A 23304-nucleotide genomic window follows, 5' to 3' on the forward strand; every position below is an offset into this window, starting at 1 on the left:
CTGCTAACTCAGGCACGATGACAAATCATAACCTTCCTACCAATTAACCTCAGCAAAATTGTTGTCCTTTCTACAAGCTTTTCTGAGTTATTCCACAACTCATTGTAAGGCAGAGGGGGAAGGAGAAACATTAATGGTTACCTTCTTCCACTAGCACTTACCCTCCTCCTCCCTTTTCAGTAATAGTGTAAGGGAGGAAAGGAATGAGAGAAGAAAAAAAAAAAGGACAGACTGATACCTCAAGAGCAAGAAAGTTGTGATAGCTAGCCATGACAATCAGAAAAATCACTTGACAATCTTGCATTTTGTCTGCACAAGAATGACCCCAAAATATTCAAAGACATTGAGGTACTTAAAACAAAGGCAGATCAACCCACACCCATGGCTAGCATGGTTACTTTTTTATATGCATGAAGTAAAAGGTTAAATGATTAAGAAACACATTTGTGAAAAAAGAACATTTGTTTTCCTCCTTTTATTTAAAATTCAACTTTATAAGTGGTTTTTAAAAAGGGGGTTTTATTTGGATATAATAGTAAAATTGAAATCCAAGTGAAATTCAAGTATCAACACTCTTTTAATATTACTGTAAGTAGGAAATACTCACCTTGTAAACATAAAGATATTCTCTGAGGAAGGCTCCCTGCTGAGCAGCAGGTTGTTTGCTCTCGTTTATCAAAATGTGCTTAAAGGCAGACACTGCATTGTCAAGCTGTCGAAGTGTAAATGATTGACGACCAATAGTGAAGTTAATATGATCCTCTGCAAGAGACCAGCCTTTCCCTTTGTAAACTTGCATGGCTTGACAATAGCAACGTAAAGCATGCTTTTTCTGAAAGAAAATTTCATGAATTTTTACAAGTGTAATATCATCTTTTTCTAAATTTATCTTGGACTGAAAGAATAGATTTGAAATTTTTTTAAATCAACAGTGTGAAAAACAAAGTCACAGAAATGTTAGATCTTAGAGAAGATCTTAGAGATAATAAGATTATAGACCTAGAGCATGTAGAGATATCGCAGGCCATACAGTTAAACACCTTCACTTTACAGATAAAGAAACCAGGGCCTAGATGAGTGAAGTAACTGACCCCATACCACATGGTTATGATGAACCAGGGCCTGAATAGAGGTACTATAATTTTAAATGCAATAATCTTTCGGGGCAGCTAGCTAGTGCAGTGGATAAGCACCAGCCCTGGATTCAGAAGGACCAGAGTTCAAATCCAGCCTCAGACACTTGACACTAGCAGTGTGATCTTGGGCAAGTCACTTAACCCTCATTGCCCCATTCCCCCCCCCAATCTTTCCACTGTATTGTCTCTCATTATGATATTTATGCATGAAAAGCAAAGAAAGCAACAGTTAACCAAAGAGAGAAAAAATAAACCATTATGGTAATCTACAACAATAAAGACATTCAGATATTGGTATCCAATCTATAGGTCCTTATTCTTCAAAATATTTACTAATTAAGAATTTTTATGTTTATCTCCCTAGTCCCTCCACCAAATTAAAAGACTTTCCCTGGGGGCAGCTAGGTGGTGCAGTGGATAGAGCACCAGCCCTGGATTCAGGAAGACCTGAGTTCAAATCTGGCCTCAAACACTTAACACTTACTAGCTGTGTGACCCTGGGCAAGTCACTTAGCCCCAATTGCCTCACCAAAAAAAAAAAAAAAAAACCCAAAACACTTCCCCTGATTATGTTAAATAATAATTCTATTTTTTTTAATCCAAAATAACTTCTAAAATTTAATGTGGAATTAGATATAAACCTTTTCCAGGTAAAACCGGATAAGTATATTTCTACACAGTACAGTGAAAAGAGGATTAGATTTAGACACAGAGGATCTGGGTTAGAATCCCAGATCTGAAACTTAATCCCTGTATGACCCTGTGAAAGTCTTATAACCTTTACAGGCCTCAGTTTCTATATCTGTAAAATAAGGGGGTTGAAGTAAATGACCTCTAAAGTTCCTCCCAGTTCTGAATCTATGATCTTTATTATAAATCTTAATAAGACCATGGAAGACATCAATTCTAACTCTTCTATCCTAAGCTTTTGTTGCCCTGGTGATAATTTTTATTTTTGTAATTTTAACAGAACTTATTCAGATCTTCATTAATTTTATAAGAGAAAGACAGCAGGGCATAAGTATGCTTATAGAAATAGTTCACTGGACTTAAATAAAAAATATAAATGCTTATCTGTGAATGGAAAATGCCACAGCTGTATAAACAAAACATAACTATTAGAATTGTGATCATTTATTTTAAATAAATGTCAAAATTAATATAGTATAGGAATCTACCACTATAGTGCTATACATTGAAGCCACAAAAACCACCTAATGAAATGCACTATCCAACATGAGCAAGTTAGGGATAGGAGATCATCGGTTTTACAATTTCTGACTATAGTTTTAAAGCTTATTTTAAAACTATTTCTGGATATATATGCTAAATGTAACAATTGGAATGACGCCACCTGCTGGAGAGCTACTGTATGAAAGCTCCGCCATGAGGAGACAGCGTCTGAAGGCAAGCCATGTGGTCAGGTCCTTGGCATCAGGAAGTGATGTCTGCTCATGGGTACTGTCGATCAAAGCTATCAGCCAATTAGCTTGGAGCTGTAGGGGAGGGGGGGACAGGACATTTCCAGTTTTCACAGGAGGCTTGTGGGATTAAGAAAGGTGTGATTCGTGCTCTTTCATGAGGACTCTCACGGAGAATGGAGCTCAAATGCGCTCTCCCTTTGATAGATGAATCTAGGCCTTTTTCTCTCTCTTCACCAAATTCTTATTCTCCTTAATAAATACTTAAAAGTCTAACTCTTGCTAAAGCTTATAATTTATTGGTGACCACTCATTAGATATTTTAGACAGACTAGCTAGAATTTTAGCCCCTTATATAAGAATAGAGCAATCCTCAGGGGATCTGCACCTCAAAACTAGGACCTACTTGTCCTCTACTAGGTTATGCAGTCAAAGCTTCCTCATAGTACAGTAATCCTTAAGGGGGTGGGGAGGAAACACTTGCAGTCTGACAGATGAGAGCATTTCACTCTACAGGATAAACTTGTAGTTTGAAGAACAGTAAATTAATCTCATCAACTAGGTGTGCAGGTGGATAGATTACTGGCCTGTAGTCAGAAAGACCTGAGGCCTCAGACACAAACAAGCTGCGTGACTCTGGGAAAGTCACTTAGCATCTGTTTGCTTCAGTTTCCTCAAGTGAAACATGGGTACAATAACAGCACTACATATACAATATGAGGATCATATGATATATCTGTAAAATGCTTAACACAGTGCCTGGCACATAGTGGACATTATATAAAAGCTTTTTCCCTTCCCTCCAAGTTGCAGCTCCCTCATCTATAAAATGGAGATAACAGTAACTATAGCACTGACCTAGAAGGTTTATTGTGAGGATAAAATAAGATAATGTATGCAATTGCTTTGCAAACCTTAAAGTGCTCTACAAATGTTAGTTCATGTGATCTTCTGCAAGAAACCAGCCTTCCCTTTTTAAAGTTGCATGGCTTGAGAACCAGGAGAACATTCTACACAGTAACAGCAACATAATGTGATGATCAACTATGACTAACTTAGCTCTTCTCAGCAATACAATGATCCAAGACAATTCCAAGAGACTCAGGATGGAAAATGCTCTCCATGTCCAGAAAAAAGAACTGTGGGATCTGAATGCAGATTGAACCATACTGTTTCTACTTTTTTTTTGGTTTTGTTTTTTCTTTAAGGTTTTTCCCTTTTGTTCCTATTCTTCTTTCCCAACATGATTAATGCTGAAATATGTTAAATGTGATTGTACATATATAACCTATATCGGACTGCTTGCTGTCCTGGGAAAGAGAGAGGGAAGTGGGGGAGGAAGAAAAATTTGGAACTCAAAAGCTTATAAAAACAAATGTTGAAAACTATCTTTACATGTAAATAGAAAATAATAAAATACTTTTATAATTAAAAAAAAAGTTGCACGGCTTGGCAATTAGCAATGTAAAACACACTTTTTCTGAACAAAAATTTCCTGAATTTTTACAGGATATCTTTTTCTAATCTTGTTTCCTATTTGTGTCTGGAGTGATTCCCTGATGTATACTGGCAAAATAAAACAAAAGGTTATTGCTATTTGAATGATTAAAAATTAAGATTCCAATATATCAACACAATTGCAAATTTACTAGAACATAAGACCAAAGCTGTAATTCTTTTTCTCCCTCAGAAATGAACTCCAATATTAAAAGTCATAATTCATATACTATGTAATTCAAATTGTTCTTGAGAAAATATAATGTGAGTGGTTGATTAATAATAACTGACATTTACAGAGCACTTTAGTTTATAAGACACTTTACATATATTACCTCATTCAACCATCATAGAGCCCAGTGAGGAAGGAAATTAGATATTATCATCCCTATTTTACAAGGGAGGAAAAAGATTTAGAACGGTTGAGAGACTGGCCTATAGTCAAACAGATACTGAGTGTCAGAAGCAGAACTGGAACCAAGATATTCCTGACTATAAGACTAGTACTCTACATTACATTGTGTCACAGCTTCTCACAGAATCACAAAAGGGGAGTTAGGAGGGACCTCAGAAAACTTGGTCCAAGCCACGCATGAAAGTAACCTACTATAACATATCCAAAACAGAACTGTACAGTCTCCACTTCCTAACCTTGGCAGATGTGAGCTAACTTCTTTTGTCATTCAATTCTATAAATCCTCTTCACTGCATAAAGCGTGTGGGTGCTAGGGAAGATACAAAGTTTTGATAAAACATGGTCCTTGACATCTAAAGTATAAAAAGGAATGAGCTGTACATTCACAGATAATGAAACTACACATAAGTGAATTAAAATGGTACAAAACTCATCACTACAGGCCATTTTCAAGTTAATTTGTTCTTTATATCTATCAACCAGGATTTTGATTTTGTACAAATTGATTTTCAAAGACAAAAACTGGGTTATATTCAATCTCATGCTTATGAAATAGTGTAAGAGACAGATGCCTAACCCTCCCCACCAAAAAAAAGTACTAGTAAATTATTACTATTAATACTCAGATTGCAAAGCAAATTCTTTCTAAGATTCCATTTCTATACCTCCACATGTCTGATTATGGTATTGGAGCTGAACCTCAGTACTCAATAATGGCAGGTTCAACACTACGCAGTCAAGTATTCAAGTACTGTCCTACTGACAGGATGTTTGCTATCCAAGGACCAAACGAGCAACATATGCAAAAACCAATAGGTTAGCCATGTAAAGTTGCTATCTTTACAGTGGCTAAGATTCTATTGAGTAGTTGCCATAAATTATAAGCTTTAGCAAGAGTTTAGACTTTTAAGTATTTACTAAGGAGCATAAGAATTTGATGAGGAGAGAGAAAGAGGCCAAGATTCCCTCATCTATCTATCTCAGGAAGCCAGCATCTCAGCTCCACTCAAACCGAGGTCCAGGGCAAAAGAGAGCTCATTCGCTCCTTCCTCCTCCCAGAAACCTCCTCTCCAACAGGAAACAAGGGACATCCACACAGCTCCAAGCTAATTGGCTGGTAGCACTGATTGACAAGTCCCACAGGTGGTTCTATAGATGTAACTTCTGGATGCTAAAGTAACATGGTCTCTAAATCACATGCTTTCTCCTCATGGCGGAGCTTCCCTACAGTATCTCTCCAGCAGGGGTGCCATTCGAATTCTCACTGTCATTAGGTGACAAATTATTTGGCCATCAAGACTACTAAAACAATGAAAAATAAAATTCAGCCCTCAGTCTTAGACAGTCTCTTTCTACTTCCATAGTCATGATAGCAAGTAAGGGAGAAAAGAATGCTACAAGTCACAAAATTTATAGAAAGTTTATAAACATTAACTTGATTGTGAATATTCCAAATACGCAATCTGAGTCCAGTGACAAATGAGGTAATTCATTACTGAAAGAACTTCATTACATCAATATTGGCATCTTGCAATAGATAAAAACTGAAAACAAAGAAGTTGCATCCAAAGTATGGCTCCTCCGAGCAGCAAATAAAAGTTTTTCCTCAGAGAGGCAAATAAAAGAATTGGTAGAAATAGTATCATCGTGAACACAAACTCAAAAATAAACATTATTTCATGGGACATTTAGTGAAACATATCTGTTGCAAAGGGTTTGTAAGTACAGACATTCTTAACTTTATATTCACTGAATTCAAATACCAAGACAAACAGAAGAGAACTATTTGAAAATATGGTTCAAGAATAAAAAGTCAAAGAGAACAAATGCTTATAGATAGTTTAAAGAAATGCTTCCAAGAGTTGGAGGTTCTTTTCTGGCCAGTATTTGCTTGAACAGAGGGATAATGCCGGCTACCTTATACTTAGTACTCCAACAAAAACCTGAAATTCATATTAGACCGAATAATGACCAACTGAAAAGTCAGCCACCAGCCCATGGGAAATAAAAGAATCAATAGTAATACTAATGCCAATGTGGGCAAAAAAGCCCATAGCTGTTCTCTCATGACCAGAAACAAGTCAGAGATACTTGTAGCCTCCAAGGCTCTCTGTCCAGAGGTAACATGAGTGGAATCCATCCAGAAAAAGTACATGGAAGACTGCATATTCATAGCTAGACCCTTGCAAGTTCTAGGGAACAGTGATGATCTTTGTGGGCATGGAAGCAATCAGTGTATGGTTTGGATTAGGTTAGCTCAGGACTCCAAGATTCCAAGCACTGTATTTTGAAATGCCATAAATGATGAACCCTAATGAAATTATAGTGTATATATATATATATACTTAGAGCAAATGGTAGGAGATAGAATTCACAATTTCATATACAGTCCTACTTTTTGCATGTTTTGATTTATGTATGGAAATTCTCTGCTTTTTAAATGCAGCATTAAATTAAAAAACCCAAACAAGTTATAATTTAGCTCTTTTGGTAGACCTTTAGTGATTGGGAACCTACTGCTTTCCAAAGCAGTAGGTTTTTTTTTTAACATTTTGTCATGTTACTATAATGTACATGATTTTCTTTACAACAGATGATCTGTTCTCCAAAATGTGGACCCACTGTTTCTAGTTCTGTACTGCTACTTTCCACCTATTTCTTTTTTACTTTAAAAATGTTTATTAAAAAAATAAATAAATAATGAACCCTGAAGATCCAGCACTCTCAACCTCAAAGATATGGGTGGGCCTAAACCCAGGAGCGGGTTAGCACAGGAATCTAGAAACCCAGGATGAGAACAAGCAGGGCCAACTACTCCCATATGAAAGCACAACAGGGGGTGTAGCCTGACCTTGACATAAAAGAACTAAATCTGCAGAGATGAGGAAAGCAAAAAAGACAGTCTAGTCTCAAAAATTATTACAAATCTAGAGATCCCCAAAAAAGGAAAGAAAAATTCCATAACAAATGCAAATATTCGAAGAATTGGAAGGAAAATAGCTTAGAAGAAAAAGTGACAAATCTTACCTAAGTAACAGACTCCATTGAAACTAGAATAAACCAAAGAGAAATCATTGACTTCATGAGACAATAAGAAAGAACAAAAATCAAAAGACTGAAAGAATAGGAAGAAATGTCAGTTAACTGATGTCAAAAAAAAACTGGCCTGGAAAACAGGTCACGAGGGGCAGCTAGGTGGCGCAGTGGATAGAGCACTGGCCCTGGATTCAGGAGGACCTGAATTCAAATCCAGCCTCAGACACTTAACACTTACTAGCGGTATGATTCTGGACAAGTCACTTAACCCTCATTGCCCTGCCATTAAAAAAAAAAGAAAGAAAGAAAACAGGTCAGGGAGATATAATTAAGAAACACTAAACTCCAAGAACTCATAGTATATTTCAAGAAGTCTAGATTATTAAAAGCAAAAGGCAAAGTGAAGACAGAATCTACCAATCACCTCCTGAGAGGAACCCCAAACAAGAAAGTCCCAGTAATGTCAGCCAAAATCCAGAGCTACGATATTTTTTTTAAAAAAAGAAAAAGAACCCTGCAAGCACTCAGAAAGAAGCCATTAAAATACCAAGACTCAGAATCACATAAGATCTGATACTTCAAAGGCAAAAGATATAGGTTTATAACCAAGAAAAATTTACTTTACAAAGCTAAGTACAGCCCTGTGGAAGAGAGGAGGATGCAATACTAACATTCTAAAAGGGGATGAAGAAGCAAGTATTCCTTCAGAATCTTACTGTTTTCAAAGGGTACTAAAAGAGTTAAATAAGAAAAAAACAAGGAGCCATGGGTAGATTGGTTCTATTGTGAGGGTTTGAAAAGAGAAAATAAAAGGAATAATAAAAGAAATGCACCAGTATAGAAAGAATGAAGGAATAGAATTTGCTATTTCTCACAAATGGGGTAGAGTATAAGAATATAAAAATACAGAGAAAGGGGTGATGGGAAATGAGCATCAGGTAGCTTCATTTTTTAAGATTAAATTTTCTTTTATTTTCAAACAAAGACTATACCCCCTTTCTTCTCCATAACCCTGATGAAAAAACAAAAAACAAAACAAAATCATTTAACAAACACATATAGAGAGCTAAGCAAAACAGATTTTCACACTGGCTAGGTCTAAAAATTAAAATCAATCTGTACTCTGTGCATATCACTACTGTCAGGAATCTGGCAGTATGTTCCATCAAGGGTCTTCAGGAATTGTGGTTGGTTATGGTAATCAGACTTCCTATAGGTTTTCTTTTCTTTAGCTGTGAGTCTGAATCCAGGCTAGAAATGTTGAATTCCAGGTTAGAGACAGAGCCTGAAGGATAGCAAAAGTATGGCAGCATAAAAATATCCAAGTGGTTGCATGGTGGCTCTGGGTCCAGGTTAGAAATGGTAAATATTCACCAACTGGGATTCCAGGTGAGAGCTTATGTTTTGGGGTGGAAGGTGGAGAGGAGCACCGCAGCTTAAAGATGCTGAGGAAGCAGCATGGTGAGTCAGAGTCCACACAAGATTTTAAAAAGATATCAAAAAATACCAAACCATATTTCTAATTTCTCAACTCTATGGAAACATTTAAAAGATTGCTCTACACAGGCACTCAGGGTATCCTTGACAGAAATATGAGAAGAAAAGAGAGTTTTGGCAGATGATTTTCCATAGCTGATTACGTCTTCACATTTACAAAACTGAAAAAGTTGAAGAGAATGAAAAAGCTGTTGGTTTTTGGTGTTTGGGAATAAAAAGGAGGGGAGGTTTCAATTTAGCAGAGTGTTAAAGGTTCTCCTTCAACAAGTTTCCTTCCATTCATATTTCAAGATCATATAAAGATTCCCTGATGGATTAGAATTCAAAAGTTCTAAATATCAGGGCCACTAGTTGGCACAGTGGATAGAGAACCAGCCCTGGATTCAGGAGGACCTGAGTTCAAATCCAGCCTCAGACCCTTGACACTTACTAGCTGTGTAACCCTGGGCAAGTCACTTAACCCCAATTGCCTCACTAAAAAACAAATAAATAAATAAAAGTTCTAAATATCAATGTCAAAAGCAATTAAAAGAAGTTCCCCAAAAGGTGATGAACAACTTCAGGGATATCTATGGGAATCTAAATGGAAAAGTGATTGCCTTTAGATGATGACATTTTCCAGATTCTTCTGCTTACAGATAATATTGTGATGATTCTGTCAGGTGAAAAAAAGACTAGGGGGCAGCTAGGTGGCACAGTAGATAAAGCACCAGTCCTGGATTCAGGAGGACCTGAGTTTAAATCTGGCCTCAGACACTTGACGTTTACTAGCTGTATGACCCTGGGCAAGTCACTTAACCCTCACTGCCTCACCAAAAAAAAAAAAAAGATAAGAGCATGTGGCCACTTTAGAAAAAGATCAGCCTAGCAATTCACACAAGGAAACGAAGTGATTATGATATGACATGCAATCAGAAGGTCAAGTATTAGATAGTCTATCAGTATAAACATCATGGAAAGGTACTGCAAATGGACAATGAGCTGGGAACCAAACAGAAAGGAGCAAGTAGATTAGGCTGCATTTGGGAGGCTATACAAAACTTTCATTGATTCCAAGTTATTTCTTGACACAAAAACTCGTCTTTTTAATCTCCAAATCCCCTATTAAAATGCCATGAACTAGGGGCAGCTAGGTGGCGCAGTAGATAGAGCACCAGCCCTAGAGTGATGTAATGATTGGAATGACGCCACCTACTGGAGACTTGCTGTGGAAAGCTCCACCATGAGGAAAATGCCTCAGAGGCATTGTGGCTTTTCCTTGGCGTCAGGAAATGACGTTTGCTCATGGGTGCTGTCTATCAAGGCTACCAGCCAATCAACTTGAGAAGCCTCCTATGGTCTGGGAGGAGACAGGAAGGAGGAAAGGGAGCCTGCGCAGAGAGCGCGGGCCTTTTTTGGCTTCCTGACTTGAGGGTGGTGGCGGCAGAGGACTTCACAGGAAATTTGAGGAAAGATAGGAATGCCAGGCTGTTAGAATTCTGTTCTCAATCTTTTTCTTTCTATTTTCCAATAAACCCTTAAAAACCTAAACTCGTTTTATCAGTGATTTTTAGTCAGTTTCCCCCAAACTGGGGGAACAGATTAGAATCCACATTTAGAATCTTAAATTACACAGTGAGGAGGACCTCAATTCAAATCCGGCCTCAGACACTTGAGACTTACTAGCTGTGTAACCCTGGGCAAGTCACTTAACCCCACTGCCTCACCGAAAAAAACAACACACACACACACACACACACACACACACACACACACACACACACACACACACACACACACACAAAAACCCACCATGAATATAAGGACATAAATATAAAGGGCAATGGAGATAATATGGTGGGTATAAGTAAGCAATGATGACTAGTTTGCAAGAAGTGGTATAAAAAACATAAACAAAATATGAATGGAAAAGAAAGGATAGTCACATAGCAAAAGCAAAAGATGAAAAAATGGACAGCCCAAGCATTACACTAATACTATGATATATTAAAAGACTTTCAGTATAAGAAAGTCTGCTATAAAAAAATTCTCTGTAGTTACTAGAGACTGGAAAATTTTAGAAATGAGTTTAATTCTTCAGAGTCTAGATCTATGTAAGCTCCAAACCATTTATCTTCATTTGCCATTTGGTAAATAATGCAATTGTACTATGGTTCATATCTATATTAACTGAGATTAAAAATTCAAACCTTATATTGATATAAGGGGTATATAATCATTTGGGCTCCTTACAAAGTTGTAAATGCCAAAAAGAAAGACATTTTTCTCCCACTTCTGTCACTATTCCTTATACCTCATCCAAATCCACACAATGTCTCTGAAGTGCTAGACTTTCCAGTAATGAGACCTTGCACAAATCACAACTTGCTGAGCCTGTTTTCCCATCTGAGTGATAAAATAATGGGATTTGGCAGACACCCAGGGGCCCCACCTAAAGACTGATTTGGAATTGATTGAATTGGGTGAAACTGACTGAGAACTTACTTAAGGTTGATTAAATCGAGACCACACCTGGCCGGCCCTGAGTAGGGTGTTGGTTTCAGAGGCTGTGGACATCAACATGAGACCACCCTCAACCAATCAGTTTGAAGGACAGCCCCTTCTGGGGAGGGAGACAGAAAGTAGGAAGGGAGGCTGGCTCCCTAGCTCTGGCCTTTTGTGTTCCTGGACCTCGGGTTGGTGGCAGAAAGGAAAGGAGACGGAGTTGATTCTGAACCCTAAGGGAGATAGGCTTTTCCTTCTCTACTCCACGTGTTCTATCTTTACTAACTTCTAATATATCTTAATAAATGCTTAAAGCCCAAACACTGTTGCTGAAGTTACTAATTTATAAGTAAATCCTAGCTAGTTTCCCACCGCACCCCCCATGGTGGGGAGGGTGGGGGGTGGGAGGGAGGTAAGGACACAAACAGATTTTACTCCTCGTATCTGTAAGTATCTAATCCAATCACCATTTACTAAGTGCTTATTATGTGCAAGTAGCTTTGGATACAAAAATAAAATAAAATAGTCAATTTCCTCAAGGAGCTTTTAGTGTTATAGAAGGACAAAATGTTAACAGAAAGTATAATTTGAGGAGGAAAAACAGCATGAAAAACTAGAATCTTAAAAGGCTTTCCTTAGGAAGTAAGCCATGAGTAAAACCAAGCTCTAAGATAGTGATTCTAAAAAGTAGAAGGAATGAAACATCAATCACTAAGCACCTATTATGAACAAGGGACTATGTTAATTGCTAGGAATAGAATGACAGAAATGGAATAGTCCACACTGTGGTTGTATAGGTATAGACAAAATAATTCAAGGTGATTTTTTAAGAGAAAGCACTAAAAGGTAGAGGTAAGGGGTCAGGTCAGGGAAAGTCTCAGGTAAGAACTAGCGGTTGAGCTGAGCTTCTAGGGAAAGTAGGTATTCTAAGAAGCAAAAGTGAGGAAGGAATGCATTCCAGATCTAGAGAACAGATTATATAAAGCCAAGAAAAAGGGAGATGGAATGCTGCGTGCAAATAAAAGTGATAATGGCTAGGACCAGAGTACAAGAAAGTTATATATAGTAAAACTGCAAAAGTAGGCTAGAGCCAGATTGTGAAGGACCTAGAATTCCAAAGAAAATAAGTGTGTATTTGATCACAGAGGTAACAGGACATCTATTGGAATTTATTGAGAAGGGAGTGGTGTGGACAGCCTTTTGCTTTAAGGAATAACACTCTGGCAGCTGTGTAGAAAACAGATTAGCAAGAGGAGAGATTTCAGGGAGGGAGATCAATTAGGAGGAAAGGATGTATTTCACACATTGGAACAGCATAGAGATAAGATGGTAAACATTAAGTAGGTCAGTGTGGGTGCACACAAAGTGTATGAAGCAGAGTAACATACAATAATCCTGGAAAGTTAAACCAAAGCCAGATTCTGATGGGCTTTAAGTGCCAAATTGGAAAATTTATACTTCATATCTTGAAGGAAACATGGAAACACTGAAGGTTTTAGGGTGGAGGAATAACAGTAATCCTTGTGCTTTTGGAAACCTATCAATTTTGTGGAAGATGGATTAAAGCAGGAAGAGTATCTGCCTCACAAATTATATAACTTACTCAAACAACTTGCTAAATAAACATCATCAGTCATTGAAATTCTCTGAGGATATGGACAAGGAAAGTGCAGGATTGAAAAGAATGAAAAGGTTGTGTTCTATGAGGGCATACTCACAAGGATGAAGTCACAGATACACAAGTATTTGTAAACAATGTAAATAACATCATACTTTTTTTGACCAGAGCTTTTAAGTATATCCTAATACTGCCCTATTAATGCTTTAAGGCCACGAATCATGAACTACCATGAACTCAAGATACCAGGACTCAAAACTATGGGTGATCTAAAGGGCAACAGAAATAAAAGAGGCAGGTTTTAAGTAGACAATGACGACTTGTTTTGCAAGAAGTAGCATAAAAGAAATAATCAAAAAATATAACTGGAAGACATAGGGCAATCATATAGCAAAAGTAAAGGACAACGAATAAGCAAACCAAACATTAAACTAATGATGTTTTTTAAAAAACCAAACCTTGAAAACAGGTAAATCCTCCATAAAGGAATTATGTGAAAAGAAGTCAGCAAGTGAACCTATCCAGGACAAACTATTCTGAGTAAAAATTCATATTTTCATTTATATTCACCAAAATTTAAACTCATAAATGCTGTCATTCTCAGGAGCCAAAAGATAGCAGAGCTTCCTTTACCTTGTAGTTTAAAATCTGAGTGAGAAACAGAAGAACACATTTTTCCCCTAGTCATTCCTTAAAACATTAGTGCTCTAGTACTGATGTTCAAATCCTCTAATAAAAACAGGGATGGGGCCTTTTATATGATAAGTACTTATTGAGTATCCACCACTTCAAAAAACTGACTGGCAGAATCAATTTCCGGGAATTTAGATATATTCTGGGAATGTTTAGATGCAGATATAACCAGAGTGTGAATTTATTACAATTTAAGGCAATTTCTTTAAACTTTAAGTAGTTGAATGATTTGTTATAACAGTATATGTGCAGAAATAGACAATCTTTGAAATAACCTAGTCTGTCTATATTTTTAAGTAAAGTAAACACACTTACCTGTCCTGCTTTACTAAACCGATGGCCAGCCAATATCATGTGAAAGGCAAATTTTCTAACCATGGGGCTCTTCATGTTTATAAAGCAATGTGCTGCCTGTTCTAACAGAAGAGCACTTCGAAGATCAGAATCCTATTTAATGTTTAAAGAAAAATTAAAAATGTTAGTGTCATACAATTTAAAACAAAAAAGAAAAGTTATAATCAACTTTTTAAAAACCGAAATATTGTATATTAACAGCAGATCTTAGTTTATACTGGGCAGAGATGAAGGGGGAAATTCCACCTTGGTTGTTATTTTAGATATATTATCTAACAACAAACAGTATAAAGCTTTGAAAGCATTTCTCTGAATGAAAGCTATATTTAATATAAAGTATTATGTTACTATGAAAATTACATTTTGTGATGGATGAAATAAATGAATTGATTACTTTTTAACCCAATGCTGAATTTTTGGAAGAAATCTTAACAAATCATATGATCTACTTTGCATATAGCAAATAATTACCTTGACTAGAAATTTAGTACAGATGGGTAGTGACCAAAATTAAATTTGAAAAGAGGAAGTAAAACTGATAGTTCCACAGTAGTATAATTCATCCTTCTATGATTAACTAGATTGCATTTGAGAAGCTGTACAGAGTTTTCATTGATTCCAAGTTGCTTCTTGACACAATAACTCATCTTTTTAATCTCCAAATCCCTTATTAATGCTATAAGGCTATGAATCACAGAACACCATGAATTTAAGGACCCGAAAACGGTGGGTGATACAAAGGGCAATGGAGATAATATGGTAAGTATAAGGAGGCAATTATGACTTGTTTGCAAGAAGTGGTATAATATTTAGTGGTATTCCATTCCACTAAAAAAAGTGAAAAAGATTATAATGCTTTCTTTGCTTTGCTATTTGAAAATTTTACTCAGAGAACTTTCATTATAATTTTTACATTTTTCAAGAAAACCAACCAATGTACTAATTTAAAAGCTAGATGTGAATACTAAATCTAAGTTTAGGAATAAAACAATAAAAGGATTTTACTTTCCTCTCCTGCTAGGATAATAAGCAAAGAAACAGTACAACTCAAAATGATTTGCCCTTCAACTAACCCTAATATGATTCACATTTCTTTAATAATCGTAGAATTTATATATCATGCTCACATATATATGAATAATCATAGACTACATACCTCATATTCACAATTATAAAAGGTATAATTTAATATCCTTGGAGATTCATTTCATCTGAAAAACTTTTATTAATAATTATTGAGAAAGTACTAAAGATTGCTGATTAAGCATCAGCAACTTGTTCCCAAAATTTTCTCTAGGTCTTTAACTATACCTAAACTGAACTTACCACACCCTTCCAACTGTTCTGCTGCCAACATTTTCTCCCAAGACATTAAAAACAGAAAATATCAACTTTAAAGGCACTAAGTTTACAATCTATGTATCTTAACTAGTGTTTAATTGACCAAAGATCAATTTCAAGAACACCACTGTTTTAACCTGAGTAGGTGTATCTTTATATATATTAATAATTTAAGGTTTGACAAACTATATATTTTATAAACAGAAGCCTCTATGTTGCATTAATTTTTTTCTTTCATAAAAGAAAACTGAAATGTACAACTGAGTACTTGAATGTCTATCTCCATCTCCTACAATCAAAATATCTGAGGAGAACATGTAAGTGAGAATGTACATGCTGAAAATCAACTAAACTAGTATGATTGAATTAGGCAGAATTAAAAGTTTTCACCCTCTAATTTATGCACTGTGGCTCAACAAACCTTTTCAAAGTTCTCTAAAAAAAAGATACTAAGCTAGGATGGTTATATACTAACTGGAAAAATCCAAACCAAACTAAAACAAATCCAACAACACCTGCATCACAATATTAAACATCAAAAATTGTAATATTCCTCACAAGCACTTTTGTTATGGCAAAATAGATAGAATGAAGGGCTTGAAGTCAAGAAGATCTATAATGAAATACTGCCTTGCACATTTAATAGCTTAGTGACTGGACAACCCATAAATTCCATGTGCTTTAATCAACTCTCTAGCACTTAATCTACTAAATCCCAGATGAACTGAGATTACAGTTGCTGGAGTACCACATCACAGTTCCTTATATTGACAAAAATATCACAGATCTTTCACATGTCTTTGTCCCAAGAAATCATTATTATATGAGATTATATTATACCCTTGTGCATGAAATATACTTTGTATACTTAACTTTCTTCCTTCACCTTGAATAGAACAAGTAGTCTAAAACAACAAATTTGGAACATATCCCTTAACTCAAAAAATAACTACAGGATAAGAACCTAAAACCAGGGGGCAGCTAGGTGGTGCAGTGGATAAAGCCCCGGCCCTGGATTCAGGAGGATCTGAGTTCAAATCTGGCCTCAGACACTTGACACTTACTAGCTGTGTGACCCTGGGCAAGTCACTTAACCCTCACTGCCCCCCCCCCCAAAAAGAACCTAAAACCAGAATTTGCCTAGCTTCCTTATTTTTACCAAGGGAACTACCATTCTTTCAATCATCCAGGTTCACAATAACAGGGTCATCATCCTTGACTTTTCGCATGTGTTCACTCCCCATATCCACTTACTTTCAAAGTTTCATTGATTAAATCTTCACAATATCTCTATAATCTGTCCTTTCTCTCCACTCTCATAAACATCCTTCAGGCCCTTACCACCTCTTGCCAAAACTATTACTATATGGTTTCCCTACATCCAGACCTCTTCAATTGACCCTTAACATCGCTGCTAAATTGATATTCCTAAAGTATGGGTCTGATCACTTCCCTGCTCAAGTTTCAGGGGCTACTATTGCCTCTAGGATGAAATACAAACTACTCTATTTGTTATCAAAAGCTCTTTGCAATGTCTTTAGCCTACTTTTACAGTATGATAGGGTGCTCGAGAGTAATCATGATGATTTAACAACCTACCTTTTCTTCCCCCCACAACAACAACAACAAATAATCCTAGCAACAAATAAGTACTGATAGGCAAAACAAATCCATACATTTTCCATGTACAAAAGATGGTTATTGAAGCATTTTTAAAATGCACAAATGAGAACAGAAGGGAATTAAGAAATAAAAACAAGACAGCCTTGAAAGTGATAAGCTGAATTTGCATATACACATACATATATGTATGCATGTATATATGTCTATATGTGTGTGTGTGTAAAGTCAACTTAATATTTTCAAGGCTGTCTTGCTTGCTTCTATATATAGTATAATATCAATGTATTAATATTATATATTATTATCTATATAATATATGTATATTAAGCCATATATAAGAAAAATGTTCAATTTCACATATAATTTTTTTTTCTGTTCTACTTCCTATATGGAAATGTTATCTTGGTAGGGAGAAAGTTCATTAAATTCAGAATTTAACAAGAAAAAAAAATTTAATGTCTTCAAAGAAATTTACTACCAGAAAAGACAGGTCAATCATATAGTAAGAGTAAGGAGTAACCAATCAATAGTTTTCATGACTACTCCCACACCAAGCTGGGAGAACAAGTTAGTCCCCTGCATATGGGATGGAAACTGTGTGGGTGATTTCCGAGAGGACACAGACAAGAATCATTCAAGATCAGAAGGCACTGATCAGTTTGATCTACAGTAGTGGAGAAAGCACCTACATTCATGGGATTATAGTATGAAAGATAATGAGCTGTATTCCTGAAAGGCTGCATATAAATGCAATTGTTGTAAATTTAATCTTTTTTATTTAAGTGGCTAAAGTAAATCATGTGTTATATTTCCTTAAAGAATGAGTAATCTCTTTGTGATAAATATCACCTAATTTGTTAAGATGATTTTATTATGTTTACATAAAATGGACCACACCAAATTCCCATTATAAAAATACTGCTCCTTTAAAAAATAAAAAGTAAATTAGTCACACACAGTATAAAGCTAGCATAAGACAAAGGGTCAATACCTCACTAGTCAACCGTATCAGGAGAGCAGCAGCCTCTGAATATTTGCTTTGGCTTTTCAATATTTCAGCACTAAGCAATACACATCTTTCTGCTAACACCATATTCCTAAGAAGGAAATTTAAAATATTACAAAATTATCTTGGAAAACATGTAAAACAAATTTAACCTAATTTTAAATTCAAGCTTTCTAATAAACATTAATGTCCTTTTCTTTCCTATAGTATATACAAGTAAAAATGTCACAAAGAACTGCACCGAGAAAACAAATGTTTTGCAGGAAAAAGATTTTGTGGTGATAGTATACTGCTAGAAATTACATTTTTGATATATATAAGGTAGCCCAGATAACTAAGTTAAGTAATTATTTAGGAAATCAAAATTTCTGTAAATATGGGAGGTGGCATCATCTATGGTCCTTCACTTTTCTTTCTCCCCATCCAAGAAGTGTGTCTGATTTTGATTAAGGAGTCTGAATTTATTTTTTTTCCTGGCAAGCACGGTGTGTCAAGATAATGGAATGTGATAGATGAGATTTAGCAGATACTCAGAGGCCCACCTGGAGATTGGTTTAAACTAATTAAATTGGATAAGGCAACTGACTGCTGACTGGATTACTGGTTTACTTCCAGTTAACCAGATTGTAAACACATCTGGCTTGTACTTAAGGGTACTTAAGAAAGTAATTGTTCTCAGAAGCTAAAAACTTTGAACTTTACTTCGAGACCACCTTCAGATCCAGTGAACCCATGAATTTGAATGACACTAGCCAATCAGCTTGAAGAACCTCCCATTTCTGGGAGGGGAAGATGAAGCAAGAAGCAGAACCTGGGGAGAGGGTTCTTCCTCTTTGGCTGCCAGACATCGGCGTGGTGGCAGAGAACTTCAGAAGGGGGAAATTAGGAAGGCTAGATCTGCCAGGTTATAGGAAATCTGTTCTCAATCTTTCTTTCTTTTACTATTTTTTCAATAAACCCTTAAAAAACCTAAACTCATGTATCAGTGATTTTAGTCAGTTTCCCCCCAAAAGTGGAGGGGACAGATTGGAACCCACATTTAGAATTTTAAATTATACAATGGTTAGGATTTTGAGGTAAAGTTAGAAAAGAGGGGATTAAAAGTTGTATTCCCTAGTTGAGTAACAGTGAAGTAACAAGTGAGAATTGCTTATGTTACCAGTGTGTGATCAGGTTCTGTGGAACTACTACATTAATTAAAATTAGAATTAGTAGAATTAATTAAAATTAGTAGAAAATATTGGATAGGGACTGGGCCTATGATTTCACTAGTACAAGGAACACTGAGGTAAGAAAACTCTTTACCAATGCAGATTGCTACCTTCTCTGAAACTTGTAGTCTTAAAGATTTGCCTAGAGTAGTAAGAGGTAAAACTGAATTGCCCCGGGGACACAACTAGTATGTTACAGACAGTACCCAAGTCTTTTGGGTTCCAAGGCTAGCCTTCTAGCCACTGTGTCACAATTTGTGTTGATGGCGCTGATTCACTAAAAGGAAATTTCACATGAAGGCATTATTTTATGTGAAAATAATAGTAAGAATTTTTCTTTTATTTTCATTACATCGTGAACTTCATAGTAATACCATGAAAGAATCCCATGATTTTAAAATTACAAAACCTTCACTATTTTTATTATTAACTAATTATAAATAAGTTTAGTTTATTATGTCGTAGTAGCGACTATATCCTGAAACCACTTGATCGTAGGCATTCTAATGGAAAATAGTGAAATTTTATTTTCATGAAACTTTAAGAACAATCCCTAATTTTAGCATTTGACTACAATACTGTAAATTCTTAAAAATAAAATAATTTTCTTAGGTGAGCAAATTATGTCCCATGAAATCTCATTTAAAGTCCTAAACTAGTGGGAAACCTGTATCAACTAGCTTTCATTCCTGTTACCTTATTTAGGTAACTATCTCAAGCATTGCAGGAATGAAAAAACAATTACATACTTCATTTTAAAATCCACCAACATTATAAAAAACAATCTTTATCCAAAAATGTATACAAGAAATTAAAAAGCCACCTACTTGCATATATCCCTGTATGTTTGAATTGCTGTATCCATGTAATGAGCAGGGTAAGGCCTGGGTGCTCCGGGCTGAAGAAAAGCTGACACTGCTGCCATTTCCTAAAAAAAAAAATATATATATATATATATGGTTTATGCTACTTCAAAGAAAACACCCAAGTTATTTACTAAATGAGAAACTTTAAATACTTGAAGTAGATTGTACATAGATGTATACCTATATAATTACACAAACTGCTACTTCCTTAAAATTTCTTTGCTCAATGCAAAACTTTTTAAAAAAATACATACAAGGGGCAGCTAGGTGGCACAGTGGATAGAACACCGGCCCTGGATTCAGGAGGACCTGAGTTCAAATCCGGCCTTAGACACTTAACACTTCCTAGCTGTGTGACCCTGGGCAAGTCACTTAACCCCAATTGCCTCACCAAAAAAAAAAAAAGTATATTCAAGTCCTTAAATGGTTCTTTAAAAAAATTATTTTCCTTATCATATAAAAGGGAACATTTCATTTTTCAAAAGAAGGCTGTTTAAGAGTTTCTTGAAAGATTCCCAACAGGCATTGAAAGTAAAGAGCACTGGATTTATAGAAAGAGTACTGGATTAGAAATTAGGAAACTAGTTCTGGTCTTAGCTCTACTATATGGACCTAGGAAAGACTTCATCTCTTTTACTCTATTTTCTCATTTGCAAAATAACATTTTTAGAGAAAATAGTGAATATGAAAGGTACACTACATTATACCCAATAAAGTACCATTTTGGAAATCAGACAGTATTAATGGTCAAGGAATTACATGACAAGGAAATTTCCTACAAATTTTAAACATATCACCTTAATCCTACTCAACAGTCTTGAGTCTAAGTATCAACTTTATTTAAATTCTTAAATGAAGTAAGAAGTTTTAGTTGATTTCCCCCAAAAAAAAACCTGAAATAGGAAAATAAAAATTAATGAATATAATTAACTCTATTTAAACTAAAAAAATAAATAGATTTCAAACATCAAATACAAGATAGTCTAAGAACCTTGGAGTTTATGGGAATTAAGTGTCTTTCAAGGAAAAAAAAATGTGGCCAAGGACAAAAGAAAATAAGGATCCAGTTGATGACAGTAATAAGATTTTATATACTATCTAGTGTGCATGTGCACATCTGACCCACTAACAAAATAATCCTATACAATTACAGAATTCAATTTGAAGTATTTAGGGATATAGCCTTTACAGCAGGGCTACTAGGTAGCACAACAGATAGAGGCCTGGGCTTGGAATCAGGACGATTGATCTTCATGAGCTTAAATTTGACCTCAGATACTTAGTAGTTGTGTGACCCTGGGAAAGTCACTTAACCTTGTTTGCCTCAGTTTCTTATCTGTAAAATGAGCTGGAAAAGAAAACCACTCAAGTATCTCTGGCAAGAACCCCACCCCACCCCACCCACAGACACAGACACAGACAGACAGACAGACAGACACACACACACACACACACACACACACACACATACACATTCAAACAAAAGGGATTACAAAGAGTCAGATAAGACAGAAACAACTGAACAACAACAAGCCTTTACACTGGAGCCTCTTGTGGGAATTAAGCTGTCAAAACACTAAGTAGAAACAATATTCTTATGCTCAGTGTCAGGCCATCAGAACAGTATTTATATATTTATGTAATATTCCCAAAAATGTTACTGCTTCTGAAGAGAAACAGTAAAGGAATTTTCCTTTTATCTATCATGAACCAAAATTTGGAAGATGAAAATATATTGAGTTTAAATGTTTAATAACAGCACTATATTTTTAAGAGGTCCAAGTCATCTTTTTAAAAATACCTGGGAGGGCAGCTAGGTGGCACAGTGGATAAAGTACCGGCCCTGGATTCAGGAGTACCTGAGTTCAAATCCGGCCTCAGACACTTGACACTTACTAGCTGTGTGACCCTGGGCAAGTCACTTAACCCCCACTGCCCTGAAAAAAAAAAACAAAAACCTAGGAGTGGGGGGCAGCTAAGTGGTGCAGTGGATAAAGCATCAGCCCTGGATTCAAAAGGACCTGACTTCAAATCCAGCCTCAGATACTTGACATTTACTAGCTGTGTGACCCAGGGCAAGTCACTTAACGCTCATTGCTCTGCAAAAAAAAAACTTGGATGTGAGATGGTGTATGCCTGTAATTCCTGCTACTAGGGAGGCTGAGACAGGTGGATATCTTGAGACTGGGAGTCTGATCTGCAGTGAGCTAGCTTAGTTCACGCGTCTGCACTAAGTCCCAGCACCAACATGTCTGAATTAAGTGCAATATCAATATAGTAAGCCTATGCAGCAGGGGTCACCAGATCATCTAAAGAAAAAGCAACCAATAGGTCAGAAACAGAGATGGTCAAAGCTCCTACACTAATCAGTAGAGAAATCTGGCCTAATGAGTAGCCTCTGTATTTCTAGCCTGAGTGAAAAAGAGAAATCCAGTCCCCTCCCAAAAGGAGGATAAAACCTAGAAAATTATTTATAGAAAAATTCACGTCACAGCAATTCTACTTGCACTATGCAACTAAACAACAAAATTAATGCAAACAGCAGATATCATTTGATGAATAATCAAAAATTTTAAGAAATCAAATCTAAATTATTGAATAACTTTAAATTCACAAGTCTACTGAACTACAAAGGGCATATCCTTGGGTAACTCTAAGTCTATAAAGTTGAATTACATTGTTTTTTTAAAAAGACTGGCCCTCCTTATTGTACCCATGTTGGAAGTGTAGTAGCCACTCACAGACCCAATCCTATTACTGATCAGCATGTAAACTTTTAACCTGTTGCTTCCAACCTGGGTTGGCTCACCGCCTTAGGTAGCCTGGTAGATGTTCTCCCCCTCCCTCCCTTACCCTTAACCCTGGAGGTTCACCTTATTGGTGCCAGACTTAGGAGTAACACTTGAGCAGCTTTAGTTCTGTTGAAGCTCAGAGCTTGAATGATCGACCAACTTAAGCAACCCCAGTAGCAGGAATTATAGACATGCTGCCCCATGCCTGGCCAAAGCACAAAAATTAAAGTAGCTATTTAACTAATACTAGCATAGTCCTAAGGAATTTTCTTTTGTAGCCCCTAAAGCATTTTGTTATATTTCATAGCCCAAAA

General features: G+C 36.0%; 1 protein-coding gene across 3 annotated transcripts in view; it reads right to left on the bottom strand.

Annotated features, from left to right (window-relative positions):
* TRAPPC8 (trafficking protein particle complex subunit 8) overlaps window positions 1-23304 on the bottom strand; it is a 141183-nt gene that overhangs the window by 68993 nt on the left and 48886 nt on the right. For all 3 annotated transcript variants that reach the window (XM_043978484.1, XM_043978485.1, XM_043978486.1), the window contains 4 exons: window positions 20160-20260; window positions 18107-18212; window positions 14113-14244; window positions 608-832 (listed from right to left, as the gene is read on the bottom strand). In XM_043978484.1, coding sequence (XP_043834419.1) covers window positions 608-832; window positions 14113-14244; window positions 18107-18212; window positions 20160-20260 — 564 coding nt within the window. The remainder of the gene's footprint in view (window positions 1-607; window positions 833-14112; window positions 14245-18106; window positions 18213-20159; window positions 20261-23304) is intronic.

This window comes from Dromiciops gliroides, chromosome 1, assembly GCF_019393635.1.
Source record: "Dromiciops gliroides isolate mDroGli1 chromosome 1, mDroGli1.pri, whole genome shotgun sequence".
Lineage (NCBI taxonomy): Eukaryota > Metazoa > Chordata > Mammalia > Microbiotheria > Microbiotheriidae > Dromiciops > Dromiciops gliroides.